Source organism: Aethalodelphis obliquidens, unplaced genomic scaffold, assembly GCF_003676395.1.
Source record: "Aethalodelphis obliquidens isolate GAN/ISIS:26980383/991018 unplaced genomic scaffold, ASM367639v1 scaffold26, whole genome shotgun sequence".
Lineage (NCBI taxonomy): Eukaryota > Metazoa > Chordata > Mammalia > Artiodactyla > Delphinidae > Aethalodelphis > Aethalodelphis obliquidens.
The window spans coordinates 18801133-18822644 of NW_020837970.1; the positions used below are offsets into that span (position 1 = coordinate 18801133).

General features: G+C 37.2%; 1 protein-coding gene and 1 pseudogene across 2 annotated transcripts in view; one reads left to right on the plus strand and one right to left on the minus strand.

The window, feature by feature from the left end:
• ARIH1 (ariadne RBR E3 ubiquitin protein ligase 1) overlaps positions 1–21512 on the plus strand; it is a 117790-nt gene that overhangs the window by 31297 nt on the left and 64981 nt on the right. For both annotated transcript variants that reach the window (XM_027123529.1, XM_027123530.1), the window contains exon 2: positions 11726–11793. In XM_027123529.1, the coding sequence (XP_026979330.1) occupies positions 11726–11793 (68 nt within the window). The remainder of the gene's footprint in view (positions 1–11725; positions 11794–21512) is intronic.
• Positions 487–6190, minus strand: LOC113629346 (60S ribosomal protein L10a pseudogene; annotated as a pseudogene).

The following is a 21512-nucleotide window of genomic DNA, read 5'->3' on the forward strand; positions in this document are numbered from 1 at the left end:
ATTCCCACCAGCAGTGTATGAGAGTTCCAGATGCACCACACACATTGCAGCACTTGGGATTGTCAGATTTCTCCCCCCACCCCAACATTCTAATTGGCATGTGGTGATAACATTGTGGCTTCAGTTTGTGTGTCCCAAATGACTAATGATGTTGAGTGTCCTTTCATGTGCTTCATGTCTCTGTATGGATTTTCTTTGGTGAAATGTCTGTTCGGATTTTTTGCCTGTTTTTATTTTATTTATTTAATTAAATTTATTTATTTATTTATTTATTTTTGCGGCACGCGGGCCTCTCACCGCTGTGGCCTCTCCTGCTGCGGAGCACAGGCTCCAGACGTGCAGGCTCAGTGGCCACGGCCCCCGGGCCCAGCCGCTCCACGGCATGTGGGATCCTCCTGGACCGGGGCACGAACCCGTCACCCCCGTTATCGGCAGGCGGACTCTCAACCACTGCGCCACCAGGGAAGCCCCTATTTTTTTTTTTAATAATAAAAATAAATATGGGAGTATGGTTTATTAAGCTGTGCCTTAGTGCAGGCGCTGGGGCTTGCCCATGGTGCTCTTAATGTACAGAGCCCGGACGATCTGCCGGTTTTTCTTGAGCAACAACACCAGGAAGTTGACGGCTAAGTGGATTTTGTACACAAGCTCATCATCTGTCATTTTTCACGTGGCCAACAGCCACTGCCAGACACAGCACCTTCTTCATCTGGAACTTGATCGTGGACTTCACTTCATCAATTTGGCCACCATGTTCTCATTGTGGGTTAGCAAGGAAGGGAACTTGCCAGCCTTATTCAGGCCTGGGCCCAGGATTTGTGAGATGTGCTTGATCAGAGACTCTGAAGCCAAAAAGGCATCATACTTCTTGGCCAGCTTCTTGACCAGTTTCTTATTCTTAAGTTTCTTCAGGGCCTCGATGTCCATGTGGGGAATATCCACAGCCTTGGCCTCATCACGATGCCACTGGTCCTCCAGAACACATACAGAAAACTTGGGGCGGGGAGTGGACTTGAGCCTGAGGGTGCCTGAGAAGCACTTGTTCTTCTGAGGGTCATAGTTCTTCAGGCTGATCTGAAGCTCCACCGTCTCCAAAAACTTCTGGTGCTTGCGCTGGTTCCCGTGCAGGACTTCCCGCACCGTCTCGTAGAGGGTGTCTTGCGCCGCGATAACTAGAAGAGAGCTTTGCTTATTTTTAGAATTGGGTTTTTGTTTTCTTGTTAGGCTTCAAGTGATTTTTGAAATATGTATTCTAGGTACAAATTCATTGTCAGATGTGTGATTTGCAAATGTTTTCTCTCATCTGTGGCATGTCTTTCCCTTCTCTTAAATGTCTTTTTAATTTTGATGAATTCCAGTTTATCTGTTTTTCTTATAGATTGTACTTCTGGTATCTAAGAACTATTTGCCTAACTCAAGGTCACAAAGATTTTTCTCCCAGAAGTTTTATACTCATATGTTTTACATTTACGTCTGATCCATTACGAACTTTGTATGAAGTCTGAGGTATAGGTCAGAGTTGATTTAAAATATATCTGTATGGATGTAGATGGATAGATGTCTTAATTCTTCTAGTGTTGTTTGCTGAAAAGATTTTTCCCCCCATTGAATTGTATTAGCACTGTCGTAAAAATCATTTTGCCATACTAGTATGAATCTATTTCTGGCTTCTCTGCTATTCCTTTGACCTGTGTATTTATTCTTTTGCCAGTACTATACCTTTGTAGTATGTTTTGAAGTCAGGTGGTGTTGCTTTCAAAATTATTTTGGCTATTTTAGTTTTCTTGTTAACCCATAAGTTTTGGAAATATCTTGTTGGTATCTACCCCAAAATCCCACTGGGGTTTTGATTGGTATTGAGTTGAATCTTATAGATCAGTTTGGGAAGAATTAATATTTTAACTACATTGAGTCTCCCAACCCATGAAGATGGCGTATCTCCAGTTATTTAGGTCTTTTAAAATTTCCTTCACTAGTGTTTTGCAGTTTTCAGCATATGTGTACTTTCACATAGTTTGTTAAATTTATACCTAAATACTTCACATTTTGGTGCTGTTGTAAATGGAACTTAAAATTTTTTTCGATTTCCATTTATTTGTTGCTAGCATGTAAAAAAAAAATACAGCTTTTTTTTTTTTAACATCTTTATTGGGGTATAATTGCTTTACAATGGTGTGTTAGTTTCTGCTTTATAACAAAGTGAATCAGTTATACATATACATATGTTCCCATGTGTCTTCCCTCTTGCGTCTCCCTCCCTCCCTCCCACCCTCCCTATCCCACCCCTCCAGGCTGTCACAAAGCACCGAGCCAATATCCCTGTGCCATGCGGCTGCTTCCCACTAGCTATCTACCTTACTAAGTTTGTTAGTGTGTATATGTCCATGACTCTCTCTCGCCTTGTCACAGCTCACCCTTCCCCCTCCCCATATCCTCAAGTCCGTTCTCCAGTAGGTCTGCGTCTTTATTCCTGTCTTACCCCTAGGTTCTTCATGACATTTTTTTTCTTAAATTCCATATATATGTGTTAGCATACGGTATTTGTCTTTTTCTTTCTGACTTACTTCACTCTGTATGACAGACTCTAGGTCTATCCATCTCATTACAAATAGCTCAATTTCATTTCTTTTTAAGGCTGAGTAATATTCCATTGTATATATGTGCCACATCTTCATTATCCATTCATCCGATGATGGGCACTTAGGTTGTTTCCATCTCCGGGCTATTGTAAATAGAGCTGCAATGAACATTTTGGTACATGACTCTTTTTGAATTTTGGTTTTCTCAGGGTATATGCCCAGTAGTGGGATTGCTGGGTCATATGGTAATTCTATTTGTAGTTTTTTAAAGAACCTCCATACTGTTCTCCATAGTGGCTGAACCAATTCACATTCCCACCAGCAGTGCAAGAGTGTTCCCTTTTGTCCACACCCTCTCCAGCATTTATTGTTTCTATATTTTTTGATGATGGCCATTCTGACTGGTGTGAGATGATATCTCATTGTAGTTTTGATTTGCATTTCTCTAATGATTAATGATGTTGAGCATTCTTTCATGTGTTTGTTGGCAGTCTGTATATCTTCTTTGGAGAAATGTCTGTTTAGGTCTTCTGCCCATTTTTGGATTGGGTTGTTTGTTTTTTGTTATTGAGCTGCATGAGCTGCTTGTAAATTTTGGAGATTAATCCTTTGTCAGTTGCTTCATTTGCAAATATTTTCTCCCATTCTGAGGATTGTCTTTTGGTCTTGTTTATGGTTTCCTTTGCTGTGCAAAAGCTTTTAAGTTTCATTAGGTCCCATTTGTTTATTTTTGTAATAAAGCTGTTTTTTAAAAAAATATTGGTCTGTAGATAACTGATAAGGACCTACTGTATAGCACAGGGAACTCTACTCGGTACTCTGTAATGACCTATATGGGATAAGAATCTAAAAAAGAGTGGATATATTTATATGTATAACTGCTTCACTTTGCTGTACACCTGAAACTAACACAACATGGTAAATCAACTATATTCCAATAAAATAAAAAAAATATATTGGTCTTATATTCTGGAACTTGCTGAACTCATTTATTCTAGGAACTTTTTTGTAGGTCCATGGAATTTTCTGCATAGATCATGTCATTTTTAACACGACAGTTGTAATTTTTCTATAATTTTTCTAATAGATTTTCTGTAATTTAGCTGTAATTTTTCTAATAGATTACCAAATTAAGGAAATTCCCTTCTGTTCCTAATTTGCTGAGAGTTTTTATGAGTACCAGATGTCAAATTTTGTCAGATGCTTTTTTTGCATCCTACTGTTATGATCTTGTAGTTTTTATTTAGGCTGTTAATATGATTATATTTACTGATTTTTTTTTGAATGTTTAAGTAGCTTTGCAATACTGGGATAAACCCCACTTTGTTGTGGTGTAATTATCCTTCTTTTGATATATTGCTAGATTTGATTTCCTAATATTTTGTTGGGGAGTTTTACATCTTTGCTCATGTAGTAGTTTCTTATAATGTTTTTTGTCTGATTTTGATATCAGGGTGATGCTGGTCTTATAATAGGAATTGGGAAGTGTTTCCTCCTGTTTTCTGTAAGAGATTGTGTAGAATTGATATTTTTGGGTTCCTTAAACCAGGGGTCCCCAACCCCCAGGTCCGATACGGGTCCGCGGCCTGTTAGGAACCAGGTCTCACAGCAGGAGGTGAGTGGCAGGTAAGCATTACCACCTGAACCATCCATAAATTGTCTTCCACAAAACTGGTCCCTAGCGCCCAAAAGGTTGGGGACCTCTGTATTAAACGGTTAGTAGAATTTACCAGTGAAACTATTTGGGTCTTGAGTTTTCTTTGTGCAGAGATTTTAAATACTCATTCAGTTTGTTTAATAGATATAGGAATGTTCATATTATCCATTTCTTCTTCAGTGAATTTTAGTAGTTAGTGACTTTTAAGAAAATTGGTCTGTTTTATCTACGTTGTGAATTCCTGGTCATTTGGGTCTCTTTTCTCTTGGTTAGTCTTTGCTAGAGTTCTGTTGATCTTTAGTACTAGCTTTGGTTTCATTTATTTTCTCTTGGTTTTCTATCTTCAGTTTTATTGACTTCTCTTTGTATTATTTCTTCTGCTTGCTTTAGATATAGTTTGCATTTTTTTTTTAAAAAAGCATTTATCTTTCTGCATTTCTTATGTAAGCATTTAGTACAATAAATTTCCTCCTAAACAGTGTTAGTTGCATTTCACAAATTTTGATGTGTTGTATTTTCATTTTCTTCAGTTCAGGTTGTTTTCTAATTTTCTTCAAGACTTCCTTGTTGGCCCTTAGGTTATTTGATAGAAGATGGTTTATTTTCCGAATAGTCTGTCTACTTGTTAAATGGATTACTGAGAGAGGAGCATTGAAATCTCCAAGTATAATTGTGGATTTGTCTGTTTTTCTTTCATTTTAAACAGTTTTTGCTTTATTTATTATGAGGCTTTGTTGTTAAGTGCATGTTTTCTTAGTAACTTGACCTTTCCATTGTGAGGTTTTTTTTTTTATCACTGGTAAATTTTCTTGTTTTGAAGTTTACTTTGAGAAATATAGCCACTGCAGCTTTTGTTTGATTAGTGTTTTGCATGATACGTCTTTTTTCATCCTTTTACTTTTAGTCACTATGTGTCATTATATTGGAAAATGGGTTGTTATAAACAACATATAGTTTTGCCTTAAAAAAAACTAAGCTCTCTGTCTCTTATTTAGCAGCATAAAGATTTCTTTTTTAAAAATTAAGGTATAATTGACATATGACATCAGTTTCAGGTATACAGCGTAATAATTTTGTATAGTTATCTGTCTTTTAAGTGGGTTTTTTTCCTTCACTTTTTATATTTAATGTAATTATTGATGGTTGAATTTTGGTCTTTTAAATTATTTTTCTCTTTGGTCCTCCTTTTCTGCTTTCTTTTGGATTGGATTTTGAAAATATTCCACTTCATGTATCTATTGGTGTTTTTTTTTCCCCCCAAGAATGGCTTATTATTAGAAATTATGTTAACATAATTTATCTCATTAATAGGTTTAAAAAAGATCAACAATGTGATCATTTCCTTTGATATTGTAACAGCATTTGATAAAGGTCAACATCTGTTTCTGATTTTTAAGGTCTTAATTAAATGAAAATAGGTGGATATTTCATTGGACTTTTAATACATACATATACTTTAAACCAAAAGCTAGTATCACACAAAATGATCAATCTCTATTGGTGTTTTTAGCCATCTCTCTTTTTTTTTCAGTGGTTGCTCTAAGGATTATAATATAAATATTTCACTCTTCACAGTCTACTTAAAGTTGATACTTTACCACTCCAAGTGAAACATAGAAACCTTATAGCTATATAGATGACCTTTCTATCAGTCCCTTTATACTGTCGTTGTCATATGTGTTACATCTAACCCTTCACCTTACCATGACATGTTATAATTTTTGGTTTCAACAGTTTTGTATATATTTCAGAAACATAAGAAGAGAAGAATAGTCTATGATATTTACTCATTTACCATTTCTGTTGCTCTTCCTTGTTTCTTGAAATTCCAGGTTACCCTCTGGTACCATTTGCTTTCTGTCTGAAGAACTTCTTTTAGCATTTCCTTTAGAGCAGGTCTGCTGGCAATGAGTTCTCTTGGTTTTCTTTTGTCTGAGAGTATCCTTGTCTTCATTCCTGAACTATACTTTGAGTATAGAAGTCTAGGCTGATAGCTTTTGATATTATCCCACAGGGCCCTGAGACTTCTTATTTTTTTATATATATATATATATATATATATATATATATATATATATATATATATACACACACACGCGCGCGCACACGCACACGCACAAACACACACACACAGTTGTTACTGACATATCTTTAAGTTCACTGACTACTGTCATCTCCTTTCTGCTGTTGAGCCCATCGAGTGATCTTAGGGTTTTTTAGTTCTAAAATTTTCCATTTGGTTCTTTTTTATAATTTGAGCTTCTTTCCTAAGAATTTCTTTCATTCATTTTAAGGTGTTCACCCTTACCCAATGTATCATGTTTTTAACAGCTGCTTTAAAAGTCTTTGTCTGATAATTCTAATATCTGGGTCATCTTGGGGTCAGAATCAAATAATTGTCTTCTCTGTTGATAATTGATCAGATTTTTGTTGTTCTTGCTTTGGTAATTTCGGATTCTGTCCTGGATGTTTGGAATGTTGTGTGAGATTCTGCGTCCTCTTAAAATCCTTTAGAGAGTGGTGAGGATCTTTTGTTTTAGTAAATAAGTCAACCCAGTTAGGTTCTACCTGAAAGTTCTTTCTCATTTTTTGTACAGATTTGGTTCCATTATCTGTTCAGTTTTCAAAGTCTTTGCTATATTGAGTTTGCCCCTCCCATTCCCACTTAGGTTGATCTAGGATTTGGGCAGTGGTTTATATCATAGTTCTGGTTCTGGTTCTGGAAGCCTCTCCTATTCTTTGGCTGTGTTCCACACATGTATAGCTTACATGTGAGCCCAGGACTTGGTTCATACACAGAATTAGGAATCTACTTCTCCATCTCTCCTTTCAGTGATTTCCTCTACACTCTTATCTCCCAGTGGCCCTTTCCTTCATTCCTCTAGCCAGATGCACGGAGTTCTCTCAGTTTTAGTTTCCTGCCTGTCATACCTTGAGGTGAAGTGGCAAGAGAAAAAAGAAAAGAAAATAATAGGGATTCTCCCACACTCTTTTTTTTTTTCACACCGGGGTTCGTCTTCCTGGTTCCTGTGTTCAGAGCAGTCTGTTTTCTCTTGTGGTTTTCTGTGGTCTGCAGTAGTGTAGTTTCACGGCTGGGACTGGCCTCAGGGCAGGGCTGGGAGAAAGAAACAAGGGAAAAAGGAAAAAAGTATTCTCTCCACCTCCAGGAGCCTTTTGCCTTAGTCCTCTGGCCAAGAAGACGCACTTGTTTCAGCTTTTGCTGATTGTGCCTACTATACAGTATGCCTATTTGGCCTACCCTTGTGTCAAAGCCAGGAAATAAAGGAGAAAAAACAAACCGATACTCACCATCATCTTATTTGTTGTTTTTCACTGCTCTCCCCAATCTGCCTGCTGTTATTTAATGTTCAGAGTACTCTGTTAGTTGTATTTTGTATTTTGTCCAGAGTTTTTAGTTGTAATTGTGGGAGAGAGTTGTGTTTATTACTCCATCTTGGTCAGGACCAGAAGACAGATTGTTCTGTTTTTAAATAAAAATAAACATTATTGGTATGACTAAAGGTACCCATTTTTAAGTGTATAGTTTGAGTTTTGATAAATGTATTCCCTCATATAACCAGCCATCACATTCAAGAAGTAGAACATTTTTCAGTCTCTCAGAAAGCTCACTTGTGCCTCTTAGCTTTCTGCCATCCTCTCTTCATCCTGCCCTGAATTACCCTTTGGTGGAGGATATAAAGGATATTTAGACATATGACTAGTAGTTAAATGAACTCTTTAATATTCCTTTGGATTGTCCTATATAGAATAAACGAAGGAATATTAGATCCAGATTGTCCTAGGTGAGAATTCACAACTATTCCACTTAAAATATCAGCTTTAAAATATTTATTTATTTAATTTATTTTGGCTGCAGTGGGTTTTAGTTGTGGCATGCGGGATCTTCGTTGGCCACATGTGTGATATTTAGTTGCGGCATGTGAACTCGTAGTTGCAGCATGCATGTGGGATCTAGTTCCCTGACCAGGGACTCAAATCCAGGCCCCCTGCATTGGGAGAGCAGAGTCTTACCCACTGGACCACCAGGGAAGTCCCCACAACTGTTCCACTAAATTAGCTGCATGATATTGGGTAGTTTTTGTAACCTTTTGGAGCCTAGTCATAGTTTTCTCATATTTAAAATGGGAGGTAAGTATATTTACCTTACAGAGTGCTTTGAGAGTTAAACGAGATGTTTAAAATACAGGGTCTGGAATACAGTAGATGCACAATAAATGTCATTTCCTTTCCATTTATGTGCAATGCACGTAAATGACTTGAGCCAGCTGCATTAAGATAGTGACCCAAATATATTTATTTAGTATTGTGAAACAGCCTCTGACCTATAGTGTAGAGCCCTGGCAGAATGTAGATATTCCGGCATCATCATGTGGTTTAGCCAGATTTTCCAGTAATGTCCTATTGGGAAAAACTTTTGAGCCTGTACCTCCAATACATTATTAAACACATTACACCTACAGAGAAAATTTTAAACAGCTAAAATCAGAAAAATTGTCATGTTTTCTTCATCCTGAGGATGAGTAGTCTAATGTTCTGAATCCCTTTGGTGATGAGCACTTTTGGGGGTGGAACCTAGGAATCTGTTTTTTTTGTTTTTTGTTTTTTGTTTTTTTAGGAATCTGTTTTAAACAGAAGATTCCATAGTAATTTTTGAAGGACGAATAACAGGTTTGGAAACCTCTGGATCAGACCAGTTTTAATTAATTAATTTTTAATCTTTTGGCTGCTGCCATTCGGCATGTGGGATCTTAGTTCCCCATACAGGGATTGAACCCACGCCTTCTGCATTGGCAGCACAGAGTCTTAATCACTGTACCACCAGGGAAGTCCCGAGACCGATTTTTGAACTCAGACACAGAAAAGGTATTTAGCAATATTAAGTCAAAGAGGGCATTTCCCTCCTCTCCCTTTTTTCTCTTTGCAAGTTGAGAATTAACAATTCCTGAAACATTTTCCCCCAAGTGTGCTGTCTAGTGGCAGAGATTATATCATGCATTGGATGCCGCAAAGTTATATTTGCAAAATCCCAGTGGATACGACTAGACTTAATTTTCCCAATTAATAGGATTATTGCCCTTATTTTACATATGACTAAATGAATAACTATTTCAATTGTAGGCAAATCCTATTGTAAAAACCTGTTGTATCATATTTCTGGACACTTGACAATGTCTATATTCTGTACAAATATTACAACTTAGGATCAGCTAATAGGTTCCTTTTCACATATTAATTCTTCTAGATTGGGAGTGTCTTTCTCAAGTGTTAAAGGAGGATTCTTAAGGGAGTCTGGGTTCAAGAAGTAAGGAATACCTGGATGGATTAGCAAAATGTGCCTGGAGTGGAGGGTTGGGACTTATAATGTCTGCATCTTCGACTTTTTTGCCAAAGGGGAAGTGGATGTATGTGACTTTTTCTGTGAAAAATGGTATTATTGAGAATAATTGATAGGGATTTCTTTCATGACATTTTTATACAGGATTACTTTTTAACTAAATCAGTAGTTAACTAATACTGTTGTCTAACTATGGTGAAATAAAAGTAGTTTATATACGGAGGCCTATTTTATAATGTTATTTGATGTAATAAAGTCATACATGAAGTACAAATAAGCAGACTCAGGTTTGACTTTCACTTCTGACATTGTAACTAGCTCTAGTATCTTTGAATGAGTTGGATTTCATCCATCTCTTAGTCCCTGTTGCCTTTTTTTTTTTTTTAATTATTTATTTTTGGCTGCATTGGGTCTTTGTTGCTGTGCGTGGGTTTTTTCTACTTGCGGCGAGCGGGGGCTACTCTTCGTTGTGGTACGCAGGCTTCTCATTGCGGTGGCTTCTCTTGTTGCGGAGCACAGGCTCTAGGTGCGCGGACTTCTGTAATTGTGGCACGTGGGCTCAGTAGTTGTGGCACACGGGCTTAGTTGCTCCGCGGCATGTGGGATCTTGCTGGACCAGGGCTCAAACCTGTGTCCCCTGCATTGGCAGGCGGATTCTTAAACACTGGGCCAGCAGGGAAGCCCCCCATTGCCTTTATTCTTTTTTTTTTTTTTTTTTGCGGTACGTGGGCCTCTCACTGCTGTGGCCTCTCCTGTTGCGGAGCACAGGCTCCGGACGGGCAGGCTCAGTGGCCATGGCTCATGGGCCCAGCCGCTCCGCGGCATGTGGGATCCTCCTGGACCGGGGAACGAACCTGTGTCCCCTGCGTCGGCAGGCGGACTCTCAACAACTGCACCACCAGGGAAGGCCCCCCCACCATTGCCTTTTAAAAAAATTAATTTTTATTTATTTTATTTTTGGGGGCGTTGGATCTTTGTGCTGCACGCAGGCTTTCTCTCCTTGTGGCGAGCAGGAGCTACTCTTTGTCGCGTTGCCCAGGCTTCTCATTGCAGTGGCTTGTCTTGCCCGGAGCACGGGCTCTAGGCGCGCGGGCTTCAGTAGTTGTGGCACATGGGCTCAGTAGTTGTGGCTCGCGGGCTCTAGAGTGTAGGCTCAGTAGTTGTGGCGCACGGGTTTAGTTGCTCCTTGGTATGTGGGATCTTCCTGGACCAGGGCTCGAACCCAGGTTCCCTGCATTGGCAGGCGGATTCTTAACCACTGCGCCACCAGGGAAGTCCCCAGACGAGGGCCTCCCCACCCCATTGCCTTTTTTTTTTTTTCTTGGATCTTTTATTTAACATCTTTATTGGCCCATTGCCTTTTGAGTTAAAATTCTGCTCACTAGTTTCAAGGGAAATGGAAGTATTTGTGACATCATTGAATGATAAGGCAGTCAACTTTGGGCTTATTTCATGGTGGTAGCCTTTCCTTCTAGAAACGAAATAGCAGCTGAAGATTATATTCTATAAATTATTTCATAGTACAGATATTTTGTTGTTTTCATTAAATATGTCTGAAGGACCTTCTGAATTAAAAATGGTTTGGATTCATTTGAACTATTCATTACGTAAAATTTTAGAAATTTTATTGATTTACAGTGTGCCGATGCGGCAGTCTGTTAAATCTAAATGCAAAAAGGTTCACTTTAATTAGCGCTTAATTATACAGTAGTTTTTCATTTCATTTTTTCTTGGCTTATTTTGAATTCTACTTTAGAATCCCATAGAAACCTGACATATTAGTGTGACAAACTATTTTTAAATAGTCTTGATCTTATAATTAAAACTTTGTATTTTCCTTTTTTTAAGATTTAATTTTATTTATTTTTTGTACAGCAGGTCTTATTAGTTATCTGTTTTATACATATTAGTGTATATGTGTCAATCCCAATCTCCCAATTCATCCCCCCACACACACCTTTCCCCCCTTGGTGTCCTCCATAAACAGTTTGTATTTTCTTAGGGGAATAAAGAAATATCTTAGGAAAGGAAATTTGGGTGGGGTGTTGTAGAACTTTAAATTCAACCTAAAAATTCACTAAATGTCAGTGAAGTGCTATTACCTTAAAATGACTTTTTTTCCCCCTTCTTTAGAATCCAGCAACTATCACAAGAATACTCCTTAGCCACTTCAATTGGGATAAAGAGAAGCTAATGGAAAGGTAAGGAACTATATTGTCAGCTTTATACTTAGAAGTAACACAGAGAGCCTGTTGAACTGAATTTATGAGACACAAGTAAGTATGTGAACAAACCAGTGTACAAGTGGTATTTGCTTTAATGTATTCCCCATCTGTAAGTTTTGCAATAAACTTAGTGTTAAGGGAGCTCAGGCTTAATATTTCTCCTTTTATTTTGGAGGTGAGGTGTGGGGGCTCTGCTTCTGTGTCTTCTAAAATGTATCCTCTTGAGTACTGAGAACTAAAAATACGTAAAGGGCTTGATATATTCGTGGAGCACACGAATAAGATCTTCCTTTAATTACTTAAAACCTTCATGCCCATAAACCTTTAAATCTACCTTAGGTGTAATAATGACATTTCTTCAGTAAAAACAAAGAAGTTACTCAGGGTATCCTTGCCACCAAAACAGCTGTTTGGACTGACTGGTTTGTTCTCTGGTTTCTGTGCAGGATTAAATTCCATTGGGTATTTTCTCTCTGGAAATGTTTCTGGTTCCAAAAGGGAAGAAATTACTGGGACTGGAAAATGATAATAATAGTGCCATTCTTTATCTTTTTCTCTTCCTTAAATTGGAAATTTGGGGCACTTTGTGGTAGGGTGAGAGCCTTTATTCTATCAGCCTTATTCTCTCAGTCTAAAATTAGCAATTTTAATTTTAAAATTACAACTAGTTTTTGTTATGAACTGAGAACCCAAATATGAGAAGTAAATGGAAAATATTTCCCATTTGATTTTTAAAATCAAAAGCACTCTGCAAAACAGATATTAAATAATACCAAGAATATTACCCAGTTTCTCACATCTTGCACCCCAGCTACAATTTAATAGTAACAACAATAATTCTTAATTATTGAGTCCTCTGTGCCAGGCATTATTTAATTTTATCCAGGTGATAGCTTTATGGAGCTACAAATTATCCCCACTTAATTGATATGGAAATTAAGAGCTTGATGTATTTATCTCAGTTTTGTAACGCAAGGAGTTAGCACTCAAACTCAGGTTTGTTGGACTCCAAAGCTTATGTTCTTAAACACATACTATACAGCTTTCCCAAGGTTCATGAAGAATAAAATCCTTGACTAGTGTGATTTTTCTTTTTTTTCTTTTTCCCGTGGAGCTGACCGCCTTTTTTGAAGTCAGTGGTATTTCTTAATTTTGCTCATATTTATTTTCACACTTACTTTGTGACACAAGAAAGTTTAGGAAAAAAGTAGTTTTCATTGTTTACATCTGATACTCTTCTACTGAACTAGACTTATTTACAGTTTGTTTCTTATTAATATATCTCTCCAAAGACATTCTCAAGTTTGTCCTACAACACTGTTGACACTGCTGAAAGCATTTTTCAATTAACTATTGTAGAACTTAAGTGTGATGAGTATGAATTGAAAATTAGGCAGCTTCTGGGAACTTCTAATGTGTATGAACTTTTCAGTTTCTCCTTGTAATTTCAGTTTCTGTTTTAAAATCTTCTGGAGATATGTTATTGGGTACTTGTAAATTTTTAAATAGTGTTTTAAAATCATTATGCAATATCTTTTTGTGTCATTTAATGAGTTTCACATTACTATATCCTATGTTGTCTGATAGTAGCACTGCTACACTTTATTTCATAATTACTAATATGTTTATATTTCACTACTGATTTACCTTAATTTGTGCTTTATATTTACTGTGTTTTCTGTTTGGTTAGTTTCTTGGCTACTTTCTTGGTTTGATCAAGTTTTCTTTCCCTTTTTCCCCCCGTTATAATTTCAAAGTTATATATTTTATTTTAGCTTTTCTAGGGGTCACCCTTACAATTTGTATATGCATAGTTATATGTATATGCAAAGTTTATAACAATATTTAGTCACACTGTTTGTATCCATGCCCTGCATAAGACAAAAACTGTAGCATACTTTTCTTCTCTATCCTCCGTTCTTTCCCTCTCAGTTGGATAAGTTGATAATATTTGAATTTTTCATTTCATGTTAAGCATTTTTACTATCAATGTATTTAACTTCTGTTTTTTTTTGGCTAATTTGTTTCTTGCACCCTACTGTTTTCTCCAGATGTACTTTTTTTCCTTCTAGAATAATACATCCTTTAGTCATTTAAGTCAGGTTTCATATGTGATCAGTTTTTGAGTGCTGTAAGAGAAATCCTTAATATTCTGAAATTTTGGAGTAGGTTTTGAAAACATAGCTAGTTGGGCACTTTAAGTATGAGGACTCATGTTTTTGGTTTGGGAAATTCTTATCTGTTATTTCTTTAATATTATCTTTTCTCCATTCTCTTGGTGCTTTCTAGAATTCCTGTTGGTTACATGTTGAAACTTCTGGATTTTTTTCACCTTTTTTCAAAATGCTTCTTCTGTACTTGTCTTTCTACTTTGGTCTGTGAAAGTTCCTCAGGTTTACCTTTAATTCACTAACTTGCTTTTCTTTCTGCCTCCATTCTGCTATTTAGCCATCTTGAATTGTTTATTTCAACCGTATCCAACATATTCATTTTATTCGTTTTGTGGATGCTGTCTCGACATATAACTGTTACACTAGAGTTTTCTTCTAGACTGTTTATCAATAAATAAACATAGAGAGGATTTAAAATATGAATTGGTATTTGGTGTACCGTTCAGAGTATATTATTTTCAAATTGATCACATTCTGGGCTATAATAAATTCCAAGAAAAATTGATATGTGTTCTATTTTCACTCTTGCAAAAAACTCTTAGAATCCCAAAATGAAATTATTAAAATAATTAGAACTAAATAATGAGAGGACAAATGTGGGATGTAGCTGAAGAGATACAGGGAGATTTACAGTCTTAGTATCTATAAGAAAAAAGATAAATAGGTAGAAAACAAAGTGAGGCTTTGAAACAGGAAGGTTAGAAAAATAAACCCAAAGAGAGTAGAATAGGTATTTAAAATGAAAGCAACATTAATGAATTAGAGAACAAAAATAAATAAAGCAGAAAGATGGCTCTTTGAAATGGATTTTTAAAAAGGGAAATATCAAGAGAATGAGAAAACAAGCCACAGACAGGGAGAAAATATTTGCAAAAGATATCTGTTAGCCAATATATACAAAGAATTCTTGGAACTCAACAGTAAGAAAAAGAACCAATTTTAAAATGAGCAAAAATCTTAATAGATACCTCACTAAAGAAGATACACAGATGTCAAATAAGCGTATGAAGATATATTTAACATCATACATCATCATTAGGGCACTGCTAATTAAAATGAAACTGCTAGTTAAAATTACCACTACACACCTATTAGAATAGCCAAAATCCAAAACACAGGGACTTCATTGGCAGTCCAGTGGTTAAGACTCCGAGCTTCCACTGCAGGGGCCATGGGTTTGATCCCCGGTTGGGGAACTAAGATCCTACATGCTGCGCAGTGTGGCCAAGGGAGAAAAAAAAATTTCAGAACACACCACCAAATACTGATGAGGATGTGGAGCAACAGGAACTCTCACTCATTGCTGGTGGGACTGCAAAATGGTGCAGCCACTTTGCTTCCAATTTGGCAGTTTCTTACCATACAGTCCAGTCACGCATTTTGGTATTTACCCAAATGAGTTGAAAGCTTAAGCCCACCAAGACCTGCACATGGATATTCATAGCATCTTTAGTCATAATTGCTAAAACTTGGAAACAGTCAAGATGTCCTTCAGTAGGTGAATGGGTGAATAAACTGTGGCACATCCAGACAATGGAATGTAATTCATTGCTAAAAACAAATGAGCTATCAAGCCATGAAAAGACATGGAAGAACCTTAAATGCATATTACTAAGTGGAAGCAGCCAATCTAAAAAGGTTGCATACTGTATGATTCCAACTATATGGCATTCTGGAAAAGGCAAAATTATGGAAATAATGAAAAGATCGTGGTTAGAGGGAGGGAAGGATGAGTATGTGGATCAAAAGGGATTTTTAGGGCGGTGAAAGTGTTCTGTATGAAACTGTTATGATGGGTATATGTCACTATACATTTGTCTAAACCCATAGAATGTACACCCCCAAAACTGACCCCTAATGTAAATAAACTATGGACTTGGGTGATAATGATGTGTCAGTGTAGGTTCATTGATTGCATCAAATATACCACTCTTATGTGAGGTGTTGATGGTGGAGGAGGTTGTGTTGTGTGTGTGTGAGTGGCGGTGGGGTATATGGGAAACCTCTGTAATTTCTGCTTAGTTTTGGTTTGAGCTTGAAACTGCCATTAAAAAAGTAGGACTTCCCTGGTGGCGCAGTGGTTAAGAATCCGCCTGCCAATGCAGGGGACACGGGTTTGAGCCCTAGTCCAGGAAGATCTCACATGCCTAGGAGCAGCTAAGCCCGTGCGCCGCAACTACTGAGCCTGCACTCTAGATCCCGCGTGCCACAACTACTGAAGCCCACACACCTAGAGCCCGTTCTCCACAACAAGAGAAGCCACCACAATGAGAAGTCCGTGCACCGCAACGAAGAGTAGCCCCCGCTCGCTGCAACTAGAGAAAGCCCATGTGTAGCAACGAAGACCCAACACAGCCATAAATAAATGAATGAATGGATGAATGAATGAATAAATAAATGTAAAGTCTGTTTTGAAAAAAGGGAGGTAAATAAACCATTGGCAAATGTGATTTGGTAGGAGGAAAAGTCACAAATAAACAATATTGGCAATAATGCATAATTATGGTTAGGAAAAATATTTCAAAATTTTAAATTAATGCTGTGTATACCACTTTTACCATTAAGTTTGAAAGCTTAGAAGTGGAAATTACCGCTCCCCCCCCCCAAAAAAAATACAAAAACAACTGTGGAAAAATGTATAAATATACTAAAAGATCCCTATCCTTCCCCCAAAAGCACTAGATGATTTTATGGGCAAGTTCTGTCTTAATAAACCTTTAAGGAACTGCTAGTTTTTCTAGTTCTGAAAAACTATTTCAGAACATAGAAAAAGATAGGACATCATTAATTCATGTTAGCCAAATCAGAATAACCCTGGTTACAAAATTTGACAAAGACAGCATAAGAAAACCATCTTCATTATGAACATACCTTTTGAATTCATGGATAAAATAATTGAATTGAAAGAATTAATGGTCTAGTAGGATTTCTCCTAGGAATGCAAGAATGGGTCACCATTGGAGAAAAGATTTGTCTATAACATTTGCTACTTTTAACAGGGTAATAAAGAGAAACCAAAAGGTAATTATAGTGAATGCCAGCAATGTATTTAATAATATTGTGCATTTACCCCTGTGTTAGAAAAACTTTTTTGCAAACTAAAAAGATAATTTCTTAGCTTAATAAAGGGTATCAACTAATAATCTACAGCAAAATTATATTTAATTTTGAAACGTTAGTTACTGGCTGTCACCACCATTTAAATAAATGCATTGGAAGTTCTGATAAATAAAGTAAAACATGGAAAATTAAATAAGTGGCATGAAGATTGTTTTGGGGATAGGAGGATTATGGATTTTTTAAAAGATTCTTTAGGCTTTTTTGTATTCTGTGAATTTTCCTCAATAATCACAGAAGAACTTTATAATTTTTAATGAAAACACTTTCTTTTTAAAAAAGGAAGAGAAATTCTATATAGACAATATAATCAATACCTAGGAGACACAAGAGAATCAATTGATAAACTATTAAAGTGGCTGTACATTAGAATCACCTGAGAATTTTTTTAAGTGCCAATGCCTAGGCCCCTTTCCATTCCTCCCTCTCCCCTCACCCCTCTCCCCTCACCCCATTAATACCCTTGGAAAATGAAAAGAAGTATGGAATGTAAGGAGGTTTAGCCTCGGTGACACTGTGCGCCTCCCAATTCGTGAGTATAAAAATGAAGGTATGATGATCTTGTAATTATTTAGGATCCCAGGAATTACAAAGTTAGACAATATGTCCAATAAATTTTGTTACATAACATTAAAAAAAGATCTTGCTTCCCAGTGGGTAACACAGAATGTATTCAAGTGTTATTTCGATTCATTTGACATACTTAAAGATGATTCTTAGTCAAAATTGTGAAGTGTAATTGTAAATTTAGTCCGCTCTGCTCTTCTTTCTTATTTCCATATACTAGGCATACAAATGTTTCTTTTATTTTATTCATTAGTGAGCCATAGTCCCAGCCCTGGAGGGAGGAATTCATGGTCCAGTGAGGGCAATAAAAGTATAAATAGATTCTTGCCAATAATTCTTCTTACTTGCCCCCCGGCCTTCTAGTCTACAGTTTAAACAGATCTGTCCTGATCCTAAAACCGAGTGATTTATTCTTTTTAAAAATACGTTTTGGTGCAGGTGGGGAGGGGCCATTTTAACTTTTTGGTCTCTTGCCTCTAGTAGCCGTTTTCCAGATCTTTGCTGTTTTCTTTCTTATCCAGCCTTCTGCTTTTCAACTCTATAGGTTTATTTCATTTCTGTTTTACAAATTAAATAGAATTTTCTCTATTCACTGGGTTTCTTCCCATGCTTCTACAGGTGAAGCAAAACAGAGAAAATCGGAGAATCAGAAATGCAGCAATAACAAATCTGTCCTTCTTCTTTAAGGCCAACCTTTCCATCTGGGCTTTGATTCTATCATAATTTTTGTGGGATGTTCCTTCCATTATTTCATTTGTCATATGGTGAACCGTCTCCTGGTGTTATCAGTCAGGATTTTTAGTTGTAAACAGACTTTAAGAGGTTAAGTGGAAAAGACATTACGTATTGAGAATCAGCCACGAAGTATGTGAGTCCAAGACAATGCCAGAAATCAGAGTCAAACTATTCTAATGGAAGAGCTGTTGCTGTTGCCATTGGGCACAGGCATCACAGCTCGTAGCATCAAATATTGGGCATGTGACACCATGACTAGTAAGTACTTCTGCTATTGCAGCCTTTGAAAGCTGGATATCTCCTTACCTCTTCGGTAGAATGAATTTCTCATTGACCCTTCTTCAGTACTATACATAAACTAAAGATCACCCTGCTCCTGCCAGGCATTTATCCTCCCAGCAGGAGAGACTGAGAAAGTGAGTTGTCCTTCTCTTTCTTTTTATGACAATTCCAGCTTCTGTCTGCCTTTCTGAATTTTCTCTTTATTTATTTAAATTAATTTATTTTTGGCTACGTCTTCGTTACTGCGCATGGGCTTTTCTCTAGTTGTGGAGAGCGAGGGCTACTCTTCGTTGCGGTGCGCGGGCTTCTCATTGCGGTAGCTTCTCTTGTTGTGGAGCACGGGCTCTAGGCATGTGGGCTTCAGTAGTTGAGGCATGCAGGCTTAGTTGCTCCACGGCATGTGGGATCTTCCTGGACCAGGGCTCGAACCCGGGTCCCCTGCATTGGCAGGCGGATTCTTAACCACTGCAGCACCAGGGAAATCCCCTCTTTATTTCTTACACTACACATTAGTAGTACAGAACTTTTAAGGTGGTCACCAAATTCATTTTTGTGTTGCCTCAACTTTGGAAATGTTTCCTTTATCTGACCACAGGGTTTCTGTGTGTGTCAGTGTAGGCTGTTAGCTCCACAGCTCTAGGGAGCACCTTTGGAATTATACTGTCATGGGCCCTCTCCTGGCATGCCTTTCTTATTGTCCTGTGTTCTAATTGTTCTTCAAAGCCCTGCTTAAGGTTTACATCTAAGATGACTTTTCTTATTTCTGAAGACAGTTAATTACTCTTTTCTTTGTGCTTTAATATGTATTTGGTTTAATATTTCACCACTTCTGTTAGAGTTCCTTGTGTAGAAAATACCTCACTACTCTTTCATTCCTAGCACCTAACACAACTCCTAATATATATAGTTAGTGTTTAGTAAATATTTTAATTAAATTCAGCCCGTTCTAGGTTTTGTTTTCTACAATAGAACTTTTATTTAACTTATTACGTGCATGTAAATCAGATTTTCGTTTGGCAGGAGTTAGAGCCAAAACACCCCCACCACAGCCACCCTGTGCCAAATTAAGCTCCTTTAAAGTTGGTAACAAGTAAAAAGTCAGTTATCTTCTTTCCTGCAGCTGAGATTTCTTCTCTTACAGGTATTTTAAGACTCATTTTAGTTGACAGTATATAAGGTGAGTGTTAATGAGTTAACTGGCCTGTCTGAGGTGAGGGGAAATACAGGTGTCTGATGACTCACTACTTTAAATGGACTGGTATGATCAAAGAATCTTAAAAACTGATATCAGTCTTTTCCAGACTATGTTACAAATAGCTTTTCACTTTTCATTCTGAAGCATTAACACCCATTTAGTGATTAGGTACTAGAGTTAGCCCTTGTATGTTATTATGATAGTATGGAGCTTTCCTTAAGCACATTAATAATAGTATACCATTTCACAGTTAACTGCTGGAATGTGAAAGTAAATTTGGTTTGTCAGATGCCTGGCTTTTGTGATAGCATTCATTACTATTCTGTATAGTGAGGTCTTTCCTCTTTAAACAACTCAGGTATTATTGGGGAGCAGTGTGTGGAAAGCAGCAAATGTACTGTCTTATTATACTATAGTGGTTAAGAACATGGATCTTTGCTCTACCACCTACTAGCTGTATGAACTTGGAGCAGTTTTTTCCTTTAGTTACCTGATGTGAACTTATTTCCTTTTATTTTTTATTTTTTTAAATCCATTCTGTTGTCCCTAGTCTCCCTGCCATCTTGCTGCTTTATAAATTTCAAGAATGTTTTTGCCTATTAGTTATGTGTAAGACATTGAGCAGAAGTTTAGTGATGAAGAGGTACACGCAACAATGTATCATACGTAGTTTCTATCCCCAAGGTACTTAGATACAAAGTTTTATGAGAATACATAAAAGGTTATTTGTTTCTCTTTTTTTTCCCACTGCTGAATATGGTTGTCTTTATTTTTTTTCTTGCCTAGCCCTATCTAAACAAAATGAAACTACAGGACTGAAATTAACAACCCATTAAAATAAGTAGTAAGGTATGAAAATTATGAAGCTTTTTTTTTTTTTTTTCAGGTAATTAAGGGTAGTTATATTATTTAAAGTATGCAAAGTCCAGAGAGCCAGGGTAAGGTCTCCAAGGCTTCCTGGGGTAAGGGAGAGGGTCAAGGGAAACCTTGAAATTTGAAAGATAGAGGGAACACATGACATCAAAGTGTGGGCTAGAATTTCACTTAAAAAAAAATAACATTTCTGAAAATATTGACAAGAGCAACAATAGTACCTGCACAGTAGGATTGTGAGGAAGGAGAGAGACTGCCTGTAGGAAAAAGGAAGCATATCTTTTTTTTTTTTTTTTTTTTTTTCCCCGGTGTGCGGGCCCCTCACTGCTGTGGCCTCTCCCGCAGCGGAGCACAGGTTCCGGATGCGCAGGCCCAGTGGCCATGGCCCACGGGCCCAGCCGCTCTGCGGCACGTGGGGTCCTCCTGGACCGGGGCACGAACCCGCGTCCCCTGCATCGGCAGGCGGACTCTCAACCACTGCGCCACCAGGGAAGCCCAGGAAGCATATCTTTACATTAAAATAAGACAAGTTTCACACTTAACTATGTTAATTATGATAGTGTTTCTACTATAGAGATCAGATGGTTAAAAGATGGTAGAAGGTAATGATTCTAAAAGAAAACAAAAACAACATGACCTTTTTTTCTACTTAGCCCAGAACTCATTCATTTTGTGCACTATAGAGAGTGATGTGTGAGGCGTTTTATCATTATCAAAGGGTGCATCAAAATAGATGATTTTTTCCCCTGTGTGTT